The following is a 16,805-nucleotide window of genomic DNA, read 5'->3' on the forward strand; positions in this document are numbered from 1 at the left end:
CACTTCCACTTATTAATTCCTCTTTTTTTTCCTGCTGGTGGAACAATCTTCCTCATTCTTTTCAAACTCATTTTTCCCTCCAGGTCTTCAACATAACTGTTCGATTTATTTGAAGTGAGAGGATGCCTGAGGAGTGGAGATTAAGTGTACTGGTACCGATTTTCAAGAACAAGGGTGATGTGCAGAGCTGTGGTAATTACAGAGGTATAAAGTTGTTAGGCCACATCATGAAGTTGTGGGAAAGAGTAGTGGAAGTTAGGTTGAGAGGAGAGGTGACGATCTGTGAGCAGAAATATGGTTTTATGCCAGGAAAGAGCACCACAGATGCGATGTTTGCTTTGAGTGTGTTGATGGAGAAGTATAGGGAAGGCCAGAAGGAGTTGCATTGTGTGTTTGTGGATTTAGAGAAAGCTTATGATAGGGTTCCAAGAGAGGAGTTGTGGTATTGTATGAGGAAGTCGGGAGTAGCAGAGAAGTATGTGAGGGCGGTGCAGGATATGCATGAGGACAGTGTGACAGCGGTGAGGTGTGCGGTAGGAATGACGGACCGGTTTAAGGTAAAAGTGGGATTGCATCAAGGATCGGCTTTGAGCCCTTTCCTGTTTACAATGGTGATGGACAGGTTGACGGACGAGATCAGACAGGAGTCTCCATGCCCAATGATGTTCGCGGATGACATCGTGATCTGTAGTGAGAGTAGGGAGCAGGCTGGGGCGAGCCTCGAGAGGTGGAGGTACGCACTGGAGAGAAGGGGAATGAAAGTCAGTAGGAGTAAGACAGAGTACAAGTGCGTCAATGAGAGGGAGGGTGGCAGAATGGTGCGGTTGCAAGGAGTTGAGGTGGTGAAGGTGGATGGGTTTAAATACTTGGGATCAACTGTCCAAAGTAACGGAGAGTGTGGTAGAGAAGTGAAGAAGAGAGTGCAGGCAGGATGGAGTGGGTGGAGAAGAGTTTCAGGAGTAATTTGTGATCAAAGGGTATCTGCAAGAGTGAAGGGGAAAGTATACAAGACGGTAGTGAGACCAGCTATGTTGTATGGTTTGGAGACGGTGGCGCTGACAAAAAGACAGGAAGCAGAGCTGGAGGTGGCAGAGTTAAAGATGCTGCGATTCTCATTGGGAGTGACGAGGATGGACAGGATTAGAAATGAGTATATTAGAGGGACAGCGCAGGTAGGACGGTTTGGAGACAAAGTGAGAGAGGCCACATTGAGATGGTTTGGACATGTGCACAGGAGGGATGCGGGGTATATCGGGAGAAGGATGCCGAGGATGGAGCTGCCAGGTAGGAGGAGAAGAGGATGGCCAAAGAGGAGGTTTATGGACGTAGTGAGGGCGGACATGCGGGTGGTTGGTGTGACAATGGAAGATGCGGAGGACAGAGCGAAATGGAGACGGATGATCCGCTGTGGCAACCCCTAACGGGAGCAGCCAAGAGAAGAAGAAGAAGAAGAAGAAGTCTTAAAGACACCTGTTCACCACCATCTCAGATTATCCCCCACCCAAAACTATGATCTTTTTTAACCCCGTCCACCAACACGCCCCCCCCCCACCTCACCCACATTCCCAGTTATCCACTCACTCTTCCACATCCCTTATTTGTCCAAGTTTCCCTCTATTTTCTCCCTCTACCCTGCTGTTGCTGTTTTCTCGCTCTCTTTCTCCTGTTACGTCCCGATCCGTTACATGTTCCAGCTCTTCCACAAGCCTGGATTTAATACAGAAAATGTTTTTGGAGGAAACATGGCTGTGTCACCAATGCAGTTCCCTTTAGAGCAGAAATTTGTAACTTGTTTTGGGTGCCGGCAATAGCACCTACTGTTCACAAAATGCACCGTAGGATTTTTAATGACCGCCAACTAATAACAGACAGGACATTTAGTTTCATATCCATCAGAGGGACAGCACACACGTTGATGCTTCATCCTGCTTGGAAAGACCAGGGTGAGTTTATAGATAGGTCGAGATTCAAACTCAGCCGAGACAGCTCGGAGGTGAGTTCGCATACCTACAGACTGCCCTGGCAGCCCAGATTAGGTTATAATTGATGTGAAATCAGCAATATTCGATTTACCTTCACATAAACCTTGCACCTTTCCAGAAGTAATTTCCACTTAATCTCAGTTTTCTGAGAATCTGTCATGCAGGTAAACTCCTCCACCTGAAACGATCACCAATTGGTTATAAACATGCTAGCATGCGAGCTCTCCAAGCCGACAGACACATTTGCTCAACATTTTACTCCGCCTTGATTATCTGACCAATGCATGCAAGTGTGCAGACATCTGTTTACCGTGCATCCCAGCATTTTTTCAGCACTCAGATGAGACACCCAGCAGCCTTTGAGAGTGCCAGTGTGATCAGAAAAATCGACTCGCAAGTCGAACATGGTGACCACATTCCCTTCGTTGAGCAGTGCACTGTTGCAGTTCTGATTGCTGCACACTCCAATGTCTTGGTCTACTGTGGTGTTGCACTGGGAGCTGGAGGAACAGCAAACAAATGTGAGACTAATCTCACTGATGGATTGTGTCATGGCTGCAACCAAGCTGTCTCTCCCAGACCTTCAGGAAGCAGTGCAGCATACAGATGTTTGGAGAAATCTGATCATGAATGTCACCAGAAACCAGACATGACAAAACAAAAAATGAACACTTCCATACTCAAAGTGTTGGTGCTGCCAAAAACAGTTTCTTGGCAAGAGTTATGCTGGGTGGTTTGCCATTGCCTTCCCAGCGTTATATGTCCATGCTCTACTCTGTTAAATACTGAGCATCAAGCAAGGAAGCAGCACATACCTTTTTGGGGGGACAAAGTCTTTGAACCACGAACCTCCCACACTTAGAGCAGACACTCTAACCATAATGCCACTAACGAATCAAGAAAACTAGGTAATTTCACCAACACCTTGCACAGATGTTGGGATAAAGAAATGAATATCAGGTGAGCAATGTTTTGTTAGGTGTTCATATCATGAAAACTAAGGTGCTAACACAATTTAAAATTAATTGCTTGGAAATTCGAGCTTAGGGAGAGTATCACAAAACACTAAGTTCTTTACTCGATCGATATCCAAACTGGAAAACGGGTGAATTCTAAAATTTAGCAATCTGACGCGGCACACGACACAGCAAAGAAAAGCAACTGATGACTTGTTGGCATTTCTTCTACCCAATCTTTCCCATTTATATATTCTCAGAGAAAGAACACTAAAAATTCCTTATAACTGTAAACTGCTCACAATTTCTAGATGATTGGATATCCAGTATCAACCAAAAATCCCTGAAATCACGACGCTTTTTCGACACAGGTTAAAGTCTCCACAACAACGGGAATGCTGTGGAGATCATAATAACTTGTTCAGTTGTTCCCTTTCTACTTTATCATACTTTTCAAAATAAATACCTTGTTTTTTTTTAGCTTATTTCAGATAATGATAGCTGAGGTCCTGTTGGAAACGATGTTCTGGACAAAATGAGGAAAAGGCTTTTCTGTAAAATTATATATCAAAACGCAATCGCTCGTCAAAACTCAAAGAAAGTTCAAGGGAAAATTTAACTGCAAACATGTCCATGCAAAGAGAGAATATTCAAATGGACGAATAAATTTAGAGAGCAAGGAACTGTGCACAACTTGAACTCAAAATAAATGGACAGAGCAACTCATTCTAGATGGCCTTCACTGAGAACTCCTGAGGTTATTTAGAGGGTCCAAGAGTGAGTTAGAAACAATCCAAACTTGAAAGGCACTCGGTAGAGCGCATACCTCCCACAGGCTGAACAGTTAACGTTTTGTACCCTACTGATAAGCCGGATCTGGATCCGGACCTAAAACAAAATATAATTGGCTTGTTATTGTCACCTACCCAACTCATCCACCAAGTTTTGTCATAACTCGTCCACAACTTTTTGAAATATCATGCTATATATATATATATATATATATATATATATATATATATATATATATATATATATATATATATATATATATATATATATATATATATATATATATATATATATATATCGTTTTTGGCTCCATCTCTCAATGGTAAAAATCACTTTGAAGATTAAAAAACACTCGTATCCAAATCCGGATTCAGATCTTCAACAAAATCGAATGAATCCTTCCATGTCACCCACCCAATCTGTCCACCAAGCTTCGTCTGAATCCAACCTTAACTTTTTGAGATAATGTGTTTTACTGTATATTGTTTTAAGCCCAATCTCTCAATGGTGAAGAATCACTTATAAATAAATTATAGAATCCAGATCTAGATCTTCACCAAAATCTTCCTGCTCACAGACAAACACATACAGTAGACAAACAAACAGACAGGGGTGAAAACATAACCACTATCCACCTTCGGTGGCGGAGGTAAAAATTTGTTTCATCGCTGCAGTCAAGAACTTCGACTTGGACAGAGACAATGTTCTCGTGTGGCAGGCAACACTTATTGCTGGCAGATAGTGCAGCAAGCACTGTGGTGGGACTCAATTTTTGCTCTGCTGCTTCGTCAAGTTAGGGGTTTTGATTTGGTTTATTAATGAGCCTAATATGGTCATGAATAAACAATCAGCAGTATGTTATCCTGATGACCCCATAAGAAGGGCGAAATCCAGATCGACATCTCTGCTTTCATCTATACATGACCATAGGCTTTAAATAACAGTCTGCAAAGATTGAATGCCATAAGGATGCTTCCTCGTTTGGAGGTGATGTGTTGGACATAATTTATGTACATGACGCCAACGTCGTGTCATGGGGTCAGTAGGGTGCATCAAACGCCCCCTTTTTGTGAAAGTTTGAAAAACATAACGGCGATAGGACAGATCTGTTCGAATACATGAAAAAACATTTTTCATTTTTTTTTTCAGAATTTTCGGTCATCATCTTGGGGGTCCACATCGGGGTCAAAGTTCAGGCACGCAGCTCCTGCGCATTTTTCAGAATAAATGTTATTTTTCACTGTATAATGATCAAAACTTGTATCTGGTGGTGAAATAATTCTGACATATCGATGTACTGCTCCTTTGGTGATGTTCCAGTGATATAGAGCCAATCAAATTTTCCAGGAAATTTGCCGGAAAAGTGGGAAACTGGTGATTTTCCCAGAAAAAAAAAACAACAAAATAGTAACAAATGCCTCGGTTCTGTCAAATTCACGGCTTTATTACCCAGAATTATGTGTATTCATATCAAGGTACTCATATAATATTAATGATCAAGTTTCAAGTGTTTCCGGAGATTCGGATTCTCTTTCCAGTCATTCTCAGTGACTTGTTGCACATTCTAAAAGTGTTCTTCAGACCTAGCTGCACCGAGACAGTCCGTTCCGAGTTTTATTAGATGTTCAGCCGCATCATTAGTTACATTGAGTGCTTTGGTTTTAGATTTTGAATCCACATTGGCTGGAAGTGTTGCCCACTCACTCACTTCATACATTAAGAATGAATCACCCAGTTGAAGTTCTCAGAACACAAACCAAGAATCAACTGAGACAAAGTCAGATAGGCTAGATGTCAAGTGAATGTCGTTGGGGAAGTGAGGCTTTCCAAAGTCTGTACCAAAGCGCCCAATAGGCAATAGTCCAAGTTCCTCTCTGTCAGGCTTGACAGAAATGATACGGTCAGCCAGTCGACGCTTCTCTGCACTTGGAACATCCTCACTGAATAAGGCTAAGGGCACAAACTCAGCTGTTAAGTACCAAAGATGAAGACAAAGTATGAGAGCGTGCCAGCATCACTCTAGTCCTTTCAACTAACCACTAGAACTGATAATGCAGGCAGTGTTTCTGCACTGATCACTCAGTAGTATGCAATAATTGTCACCAGAGAAGTCAAATCATCTCAGAAAATCGTGCAAACTTTTACATTCATGATCTGCCACGTGTCAAATTATTTGGGAAAACACAATTTCTGGGAAAAAATCGCATTTTCCGGGAAACTGTGCCAATAAATTACAAGCCAACCATGTTACAAACATCACCAAAGGAGCAGTACATTGATATGTCAGAATTATTTCACCACCAGACACAAGTTTTGATCACTATACAGTGAAAAATAACACTTATTCTGAAAAATGTGCCGGAGCTGCGTGTGCCTGAACTTTGACCCCGATGTAGACCCCCAAGATGATGACCGAAAATTCTGGAAAAAAATGAGAAATGTTTTTTTCATGTATTCTGACACATGTGTCCTATCGCCGTTATGTTTTTCAAACTTTCGCAAAAAAGGGGGCGTTTGATGCACCCTAGGGGTCAGTGTGCTTCTTTGGTTCACACACACATACACACACACACACACACACACACACACACACACACACACACACACACACACACACACACTTGCTGTTTCAAACAACCCTACCCAGATTCTACAGCTGCAGACATTCATAGGTAACACATACATGAGAATCCTATTGCGACACAACCCCCTCAGCTTCCGAACTGCATTAATCACTTGTTGGCGAATCATCAGCGACAGTGTAGACAGAAACGCATACCACCGAGACTCCAAAGCATGTACCATATGCAATGCCAACAGCAGTTAACGTATAAATAACAAGACCCAATCATGTCTCTCACCTGTAATTGAAGGAAATAACCCATCACCTCTCACCTAATAAATTACCCCATGTGGCTGGGATTATCAAATAGATCAACTCCCATGCTCTTCTAGCCAAAGAAAGCTGCATAAAGCAACCATGAAAAGCTACACAAGGTAAACCTTGTAAGCCCTTCCCCCCCCCCAGCACCCCCGTGTGTGCATGCGTGCGCATGTGTAAGAGCTCGGTATCCAGAGATGCTACAGACAATCTCACACAATAATTATCTCTGCACAAATGTTTACAAACATTGAAGATGTTTGGTTGACTTTCTATCAGTCAGAAAATAATTGGACAAGCCCCTCACATTTGAGAAAGGTGAATAGTACAGGTTTTACAAACAAATTTCTGTGTGTGATTTCCTTGATCTCAATGATTGCATTAACCACTTGCATGATAAAATGGTAAAGTAAAATATCCTACACAATTTTACCAAATTTGCACTCATATTTAAGTTGGGAGTGATGTTGACATGCACCGTATAGTATGTATAAAATACACTACTGTACCACAATATCAATTTAGATGAACTCAATATAAAATCAGTCTGAGCACTTATGATTAGACCTCATAAGCACAACTTAAGCAATTTGTGAGGAATCGTTAATTGAACATGTATGATGTACCATCTTAGTGTTGTCACTTTTCTACTGTCATCATCAATGTTGAATGAGGTGAGAAAGGCAAAAGTGATGGCACACATCGGAAGCTGTGGTTCTGATGTTTGGAGAGAAGTTTGTTTCTCCTTCAGCTGCTCGATGGTGCAAATGTCTTTAATGGACAGCACTGGAACACATCAAAACAAATTACTGACATACTCTACCTTGTGAGGGGATGGTAGAGTCAGAAGAAAAAGAACTCGAGTCTCAGGAAGACTCAATTCCTCACAATATTTTCAAATTGAGTAGGATAATCTTTTTTCAATCATAAATAGGATCACAAAAGTAATGTCTCCTTTTGGTAAATGTTTATTGTTTTGTTATGAGATATTCATAATGAAAGGAAACATTCAGACTTCGAACCATTTCTGTTTCATATTCACCAAACTCTGAGAGATGGCAGCAGAAAGACAGTTGGAGGGGTGATGAACCAGAAGATGAGGTGTTACCCTTTCATATTGTTTAGGTTTCACACTTGTGAAGTTTAAGTCAGAGGGTTTAACCATAACTCCAAGAGTGTAATGTCAAATCAATCAGTAAGCTAAAGCCATGCATTGAAATAGCATGCCCCAAGCCTAACATGGTGAAAGCCTTCCTTCCTGATGTACTGGAAGGTTATCACAAAGATCGAATGGAGTGTGCTCTCCATCCCTCCAGTCCATATCTGGGACCTTCATACAAATCTTTTTTCGGTCCTTTTGTGAAGACCAATTGTTAAAGAGAATATATTCAAGGAAGCTGTTTACACAAAGTTGCATGAAGGTGAGGAACCCGTTTTGCTATTAAGCCATTACCTATTTCTTCACAGGACCTCTCCATATTATGTATGCAAAGTGAGAACAAGAAGTAAATTGAGAAGAAAATTGACAAAGGACAAGAATCCATCATCCATTGGGACCATACTCTGTGCAGAGCATTGAGGCTGCCTGAGCAGTCTCCTTGGCTATTGGACACAATCCTGGACGGGTCGCCACTCCGACACAGGATACCAGCAAGCTGATACTCAATTTGCCGACCTCGGAAGGATGACAGGCAGAGTCAACCCCACCTGGTATTAATTCAACAGAAGACAAGAGTAGGTAACACAGAAATGGAAACAAAGGAAAGGTATAATGCCAAAAAATAAAACTAAAAAAACATTGGGAATTGTATTCAGCCTTTTACAATCTCATCAACATAATCTCTTGTGTCACATCTTGCGTTCCTCACCACGGTTGTTACGGACTTTCACCACTGCAACTACCAGATGCCATGAATGCGAAATGCATACGCGGGCAAAAATTATTCCCTCTGCCAACCACTCTTTCCATGTTCCATTGTGTGGTCACATTGCAAAAAGACATTCTTTCCAGAGCTGGCAACATTTTCTGCAGGGCGCATGTGATCCGCCATCAACCCCTTGCTCACCTCCACTCATTTGTTCTTTTCTCTTCCCGCTTGTGGAACCAACTCCCACATTCTCTTCAATCGAATTCTTTCCTCCAGGTCTTCAAGACCGCTGTTCACCACCATCTCAGATCATCCCCAATCTAAAGCCATAATCTTTTCTCCACCTGTTAACACATCCTTCCTCCAACCCCTTCCAACATCTTTTCAAATTTCCAGGTTTTCCTTATGGAGAGCTTGCTACTGTATCCATATTGTCCATCACATGCACCCACTCTTACCTCTCATTCCTCCCCACATCCATTGTTTGCCCAAGTTTCCTGCTATGTTGTACTTCAACACTGCTGTTGATGTGTTCCCTCTCCCATCCCATGCTATTGTTCCTTTTGTTCTGTTGAATCCTGATCCATTCTGTGTTTTAACTCTTCCATGAGCCTTGACTTTGTATTCCTCACAAAAAGGAAAAAAAGAAAAGGGAGTTGGAAAACAATGTAAATGGCCCATTGTTTCAATGCAGCTCTAACCATGTATTTGAAAAGAATGGTGGCCATGTGAAAAAAAAAGATGATAAACATTCCTTGAAACTATACTTGTGTGCATACGAACGTTTTTTGAGGGAAAATATTTTGGTGTTTTTACAGTGGGGCACAATCACTTTGGAGTAAGAAATGTGTTGCTCCATTTTGACCATTTCACAAGTGATTATGAAATCCATTATAATGCCAATATGAACCAGTTAACCCAGAGCTGCGTGAGCAACAAAGTAGTTTCATAAAACCTTGATCATAAGGATGAGGATATGACAGTGGCGAGAAAGCAGAACACTTACAGTCCTCTTGATTACTCTTCATAAGTAATTCATCTTCAGCAGTAGCAGAGGAATAATAGTCTTTGGCATAGGTGAACAAGACTTGAGCTTCATGAGTATCTGAGGGAGTGGGAGTGGAGGGGTGGTGGAGGGAGATTGAAGGTGGGGGGGGGGGAGATTAACAGAATGAAAATCCACTGGTGTTCTTCAGCTAACGATGCAAAACGGGAATTGTTGGAACTGCCAAGTATGATTATATTATGTCGATCACTCACTCGGATTAGTGGTGATAATGGTCCTCGAGATCGCTGTAGCAACCATCGTTTGTCGAAAACGATCAAACGACACACGCACATCAGCTGCGAAAATCACTGCACAAAAAAAGCCATTGACACAGAACCTTTTTAGGATAGGAGAATGGAGATACTCAAGCTCCGGATGACTGCAGACACAACAAAAGGAACAAACAGCAGGAGAAGGGGTAAAATAGAAGGAGATGGACGAACAAGGGATGTGGGTAACGATGAGGGGTAGGAGAGAGTGCAGGGGTGGACAAGATGGATACAGAAGCAAATTTTGGGAGGGGTGGGGGGGGAGGGTTAACAGGTCAAGAAAATATCATAGTTTTGGAAGGGGGATGATTTTAAATGGTTGTGAACAGTTGTCTTGAGGACCTGGAGGGAAGAATGAGATTGAGAGTGTAGAAGTTGGTTCCACAGGTGGGAAAAAAAAGAGGAACAAATGAGTGGAGGTGAGCAGTGGTTCTGGATTTTGTACAAGTTATTTATGCTCCAAGACCCTTCTGGAAGGGGACAGGAAAATCAGGGTGCACACAATGGGCCATGAAATTTCCATAACTGATAATGTACTCTGAACAGGTGGCTCCTGCATAACAGGGTACTGCTGAAGAAACCCTCAACCAGGGCAGAAATGTATAAACTGGACTTTTGTGTGATAAATAAACTGCAGGATTTTAAAATACAATATCTTCAATCACACATTAATACAATTAGCCATAAAATATAGGTTATAGCTGGCAAAAAAAGTTTAAATAACTTTAACGTTATTTAAAGATAACAATCATTGCAAGTGTAAAGACCATGCAATTAGGTTGAAAACTGGTGGATTATAATAATGCAATTAGAACCTGTTTCACGTGCTGCCCAGGACTGGGCAAGTGTAATCATCTCTTTATCCCACCTGCAAACAACAGAAACAAAATATGGCGCACAGAAAACACTTGACTTTCTATTAAGGCCATCAAGCTTCAATATAATATCATTATCAGCTGAACATTCTGTATCACTCACAAAATCAGTGAAAATGCAGCCGTGGTGTCATCAAACAATGTGACTTCACAGCGACTTCCCTGTCTGTTATCTTTGGTAACGAATGCTTTGGGAACCGAAACCTGCAGTAGAATATTTGAAAAGCTTGGAAAGAGGGATTAGTACATGAAACAACGTGTATACACATTTGCGTGCATTCTATCAGTGCATGAAACAAGGAGAGGCCCGATGAACCTGGCACAGCTGGTCTCTTGCTCCACAACCGGAAGTAGCATGGTCAGGTAAATTTCAATGTGAGGTGGCACTAAACTTACAACAAATTAACATTCTTTTGGGATTCTAGTAAAATAATGCAGACTCTCATGAAAACAGTCTGAAACAAATTTAGTGGTGATATTTGTAAAATTTGAGGAAACTTTTTTCCCCCATTCTTTTATTGATGTTATTCTCAAAAATTTTTCACCTTAACATGAGTCCACACAATAATGAGAGACCACTGCAATTAAGGCAACCATTTTGTAGTGCTGTATTGATTAAGTCTGCACAAAAAATGAGCTTTAAATGGGGAAGATTCTATCTCTCAAATATACAAGCCACCACACCAATCGATGAGTGAAATGTAAATCTCGTGTTGAACGTACAAGCCACAGCTCTCACCATGCGGATCACAGCGAGTATATTGATGACCTCGTTATTCAGGTTTTGCCCATTGACCATTATATCAGACAACGTGTAGAAGTCATGGCTTTCCTTGGTTGGAAGGTGTTGTAGAGGAAACAACTGCTTGATGTCTGACCCAGTGTACAATTCCACAGCTGAGTGATTCTCACTTATCACCAGCTTGTAAGGGCTTCTCATGCAAACACAAAGAGTCTGTTAAAGTCTGCCAGAATATCATTTGGAGATCAAACCTGTCCATGTATAGAAAGAGTGAAAACTCTGCATTCCCCAAGATTAGGATGCTTTCTCTTTTATTAAAAGCAGGATTTTTTTCACCCAATTTAGCACCCTGTGGAATATCATTAATCACAAAACATATTTTAATTTTTTCATTTGCATCCAAGCAGAATTGCTTGCGGTTTCATTATCATGTCACATTGTGTTCATTATCTATATTCGTGTGTGTGTGTGTGTGTGTGTGTGTGTGTGCCCTCTATAACTCCAAAACCATGAAACCTAGCGGCCCAAAACCTTGCATGCATATGAAGGGAACTCCAAGGGAGTGCATGAATGAAAACTGGGTACAGCTTTTGGGTAAATTGAAACACCGCTTTTGAAGATAATTAACGGGGTGCTTATCATAAAAAATAACAGCAATAAACCCTGGGAGCTCACCTGGTAGATACCGAGTAGGAAGTCACTGAGAGACAGAATCAACAAAATGTACCGATGAACCAATTTTGCAGCAAATACCGATTTTGAGGGGAGGGGGGCAGCCCCCGTACACCCTTCAGACTCCAATTTTTCAAATACCATGAACAAAATTTGGTACATCACGGGTGATGAAGTTTGTGGTCAAGTTTCATCGGGATTGTGTGTGTAGTTTCTGAGAAGAAAGGAAATACCTATTTTTGGGAGCCAGCCCCCGTACACCCTTGAGACCCTAATTTTTTTTAATGGTTTTAACACACTTTGGTACCTTACGGGTTATGAAGGTTGTGGTCAAGTTTCATCAGAATTGTGTGGTTGTTTCTGAGAAGAAAGCAAATACCTCTTTTGGAGGGAGGGGGGACCGCCCTGTAAACTCCCTCCGTAGACCCTCTCATACCACACTTTTTCATGCAGTTTCAGAGAAGTTACAAATGTTTATGGACGGAAGGACGACGCGCCATCCCATAAGCTCCCCAGACCTACAGTACGTTCCCGGTGACCTACAAAAACAAAAAAAGCCTCACCAAGATGGTGGCGTGCTATTTTGGTCAGCCCGCTGTCACATTGCAGAGGTCTTAAGCTGCAATTTGGTTTCAGCCTGCTCAACAATGCATTGACTTAGAACAGGCTGTAATGGTTTCTGTGCAATAGAGTGCTCAAAATTTATTTTTTCACTTTCTTCACTCATATCATTGAATGCCTGATCTTCACACCTACCAATTGCTGGACTGTCAGATCTGGACTATTTGCGGACCCTGTGCATTTGTGGGTCATAAAGTGTGACCTGCTTCGACATTCGCGCTTCGCATATTCACATTACAAAAAAAAAACAAGCAGTCATAGACTGGTACTTACAAAATTGTCAACTTGACCTCTGACCTTGTCTAATAAAAGCTGTCTCTCGAAAAGGTAGCGACGCAAACCAGAAGTTTCTACGATGATTCTATACCAAACCATCAAAAATCGAATGTTTCACCTCACTGTGACCTTGACCTTTGACCGATTTTGACCAAAATCTAATCAGCACTAGCCATCACCCTCCTGAATCACGTGGTGCAATTTGACATTGGTAGCTTCTTCCGTTCTCGAGTTATCGTGCCTACAAACAAACACACAAACACACACACAAACAAACAAACACACAAACAGATGATGGAAGTCATCAATATACTTATGAAATCTTTAGATTTCGAAAGTAAAAAACTTAGAACTGGTCTCCTCTATCCACCTGGGAAATTGGAATTCAGCCAACATCACAGAATAACATAAAAAGGTGCAAAAATGGATCCCATCAACTACAACCCAATTCGCTAACTGTACTTCCAATCAACAATAAGGTCATGGACTCCATCATCACAGTTGACATAAAATAATTCCTTTTCTCCAATAATATAATCTCAGATCATCAATTCAGATTCAGACCTGGTCACTCTACCTTGGAAATGCTGCTTCTACTCTCCCAACAATGGTGGCCGTCAATATCAGAAATGAGATCAGGGCCGTCTCTCTCGACATATCTCGAACTTTTGATACAGTCTGGCATCATATATATATATATATATATATATATATATATATATATATATATATATATATATATATATATGTATTGTTATGGTTGTGGGGGTAGATGGAGGAATTTCATAGGAAAGTTAGGATTGAATAGAGTTGTTTGGTCCATGGACATGTCGGAGACATCTCAATGTAAATTAAGTAGGGAAACTGTGAGGTTAAGTATTATGTGTCAACACACGGGTGGGTGGTGCAGTGTTAATTAAATATGGATTAAGACCAATTTTCCCTAGTATGCAATTGCCCCCTGTGGCCTTCCCCTACATTTTTGTGTTTTCAAGCCAGCCATGAAAGAAGTGCATTTTTATACCAAACCACAACCATAACAACAAGCAAGCTGCACGTCCAAGCTAGCAAGAAGCCCCACCTTCCTGGGTTTCGTTCGAGCAAACCACATCCGGAGGTGGATGATTGATAGGCGTGACGTCACAAGCATAAGGTTTTGGTTTGGTTGGTTCAGTTCGGTGTAAGGGACGCTGGCAGTCGAGAGGTGTCGGAACTAGGAGATAGCATGTAAGAACAGGGCATTACGGCTCGCTTTCCTTCGATGCATGAAGAAGACAGCACGATTATCGTACTCATGCTGAGGCGAAGTGGCTCCCATGGTGGGGCAAAACGCTGGTCATTGACTCTTGGCTGATCGTGAGATGGACCTCGAAGCCTCGTGTACATCAGCAAAGGGAGCGGCGCCATTCTGCAAAGCAGCAGGTCGGTAATTGTGATCGACGAAGAGGCTGCACGGCAGTTTCTGAGCCTGGCATTGAATATTGCCTCAGGAATTACCTTCAGGTCAGGTCAGGTCAGGTATGGGAGCATGTGCTAGAACAGCGCGTCGCTCCGTCCACTTTTCGCCGGTACTCCAGGTGCCTCCGTCTGGCCTTCCCCCAGGCAAATGCCAGGCCCATCCCCATCTCCCTGAGATGCTGGTCAACCTGCTGCAACCACGAGGCACGTGGTCGGCCCATCAGCCTCCTCCACTCAAGAGACTCCCTCGCTGAGAGAATCTGGTGAGCAGGATCAGCGTCAGGAAAACGAGCCACATGTCCATACAGCCGCAACTGACTCTCACGGACCATGCAGGTCACAAATCTCATCCGAGTCTCTCTCAGCAACCGCTCGTTGGACACAAAATCTGACCAGCGATAGCCAAGGATTCTCCGAAGAGACCTAGTACCAAAGGAATTAAGTCTCCATCTCAGATCCTTGGTCAGAGTCCAAGTCTCGCATCCAGAGAGCAAGACTGGAAGCACCAAGGACCTGAAGACTCGTACTTTCATCCTCCCGCACAGGTACCGGCAGCGCCACACCCCATGATCCAGTGAATCCATGACTCCCCAGGCCCGACTCAGACGTCTATTGACCTCTGACTCACAGCCAGCAGAGACATGAATATCACTGCCACGGTAAGCGAATCTTTCCATGACCTCAACATCCTCACCACAAACAGACACAGACAGGACAGCAGCATCCAAGATGTCATTGAAAGCCTGGATCTTAGTTTTGACCCAAGAAACCCGCAATCCCAGTGGCTCTGACTCCTCATTCAGCACCTCGAGGGCCCCCAAAAGGATATCTAAAGTCTCCGCAAAGATGACTGCATCATCTGCGAAATCAAGGTCCGAGATCTTGACATTCCCAAACGATGCACCGCAGTTTGATCTTTCCGACATCCTACCTAAAATCCAGTCCATGCAAGTGCTGAAAAGTGTGGGGGCCAGTACACAACCCTGACAAACCCCAGTAAAAACTGGAAAATAGTCAGAGATGGTACCACCACACTTCACAGCACTCTCAGTACCAGAGTAGAGTTCAGACATCAGATCGATCAGTTTTGGTGGCACCCCACGAAGACCAAGAATACTCCAGAGGGCATCCCGATTCACTGAATCGAACGCTTTACAGAGATCAACATAGGCTGCAAGCAGCCCCTGCCGAAACTCTTGTCTGCGTTCGGTGAGGACACGAAGAGCAAGGATACGGTCAATCGTTGACCTCTTTGATGTAAAGCCTGACTGCTCTGGATGCTGGTGCTCAAGCAGATGGTGGCGAACCCTCTCAAGAATTATCCGAGCAAAGACCTAGCCCGGCACTGAGAGCAGCGTCACCCCTTGGTAGTTGTTGCAGTCTTGGCGATCACCCTTCCCTTTCCAGAGAGGGACAACAAGGCCCCTCTTCCAATCAGTTGGGATGATGCCTGTGTTCCAGGCAGAGCACAAAACTGCATGCAATGACACGAGTGCAGCATTTCCACCAGCCTTGAGAAGTTCAGCATGGATGCCACAGATCCCTGGAGCTTTACGCTGTTTCAACCGGTTCACCGCAGCCCGTGTTTCCACAAGTGAAGGTGGACCACAGTTGATTGGAGGGTCAGCAACAGGGATTGTAACACCATTGACGTCCAACTTGACAGCTGGTGGATCAGCCTGGTACAACCGCTCAAAGTAACCAGCCCAGCGGGCCTTCACTTCAGACTCCTCTGTTAAGAGCCTACCACTCTCTGCTCTAACTGCAGTGCTCTGAGGGATGGGCTTGGATGAACGCAATGCACGAATTCCCCTGTAAGCGGGACGAGAATCACCTGTCCACAGGTGATGCTCTACCCCCTCACAGATTCCTCGTACATAGGCCTCCTTGTCCACCCTTAGTGCACGTACAGTTTTACGCCTCAGCTCCCTGAACAGCTCAGCTCTGCCATTCAGCCTGGCCCTGTGACTCTGGTCAATGGTATCCAGTGTCCCTTGAGAGACAAAATTCTTCTTTGCCCTGCGGTGAGTTCCAAGACATCCACCGGCAACATCAAGGACGGTGGTCTTGAAGGTAATCCATCACTCTTCCGGACCCCCCAAAGCACCCAGACACCCCAAATGTCCATTCAGTCTGTTCGCAAACCCCTCAGCTACCCTCTCATCCTTGAGCTTGCCAACATCCAGCATAGGCTGGGATGGTACCATTCTCCAGGATTTAAGGTGCAGCTTTAGAGTTGCTACAACAAGCCGGTGGTCAATATTGAGGAACTAAGCACTCCGGTAGACCCTGCAGTTCTGGATCATCCTCCAGCGACCGTCAATGACGACATGGTCCATCTCCTTTGCCACACCGCCAGCGTTGG

The 16,805-nt window shown here is 43.2% G+C and overlaps 1 protein-coding gene across 9 annotated transcripts in view; it reads right to left on the reverse strand.

Moving 5' to 3' along the window:
* MEIOB (meiosis specific with OB-fold) overlaps positions 1–16,805 on the reverse strand; it is a 33,771-nt gene that overhangs the window by 1,777 nt on the left and 15,189 nt on the right. For all 9 annotated transcript variants that reach the window (XM_085857697.1, XM_085857701.1, XM_085857702.1 and 6 more), the window contains 8 exons: positions 11,411–11,603; positions 10,775–10,875; positions 10,612–10,664; positions 9,740–9,835; positions 9,486–9,584; positions 7,238–7,397; positions 2,293–2,482; positions 2,074–2,160 (listed from right to left, as the gene is read on the reverse strand). In XM_085857697.1, the coding sequence (XP_085713823.1) occupies positions 2,074–2,160; positions 2,293–2,482; positions 7,238–7,397; positions 9,486–9,584; positions 9,740–9,835; positions 10,612–10,664; positions 10,775–10,875; positions 11,411–11,603 (979 nt within the window). The remainder of the gene's footprint in view (positions 1–2,073; positions 2,161–2,292; positions 2,483–7,237; positions 7,398–9,485; positions 9,585–9,739; positions 9,836–10,611; positions 10,665–10,774; positions 10,876–11,410; positions 11,604–16,805) is intronic.

Source organism: Eptatretus burgeri, chromosome 15 (genome assembly GCF_056783735.1).
Source record: "Eptatretus burgeri isolate ZD-2024b chromosome 15, Ebu_testis_v1, whole genome shotgun sequence".
NCBI lineage: Eukaryota > Metazoa > Chordata > Myxini > Myxiniformes > Myxinidae > Eptatretus > Eptatretus burgeri.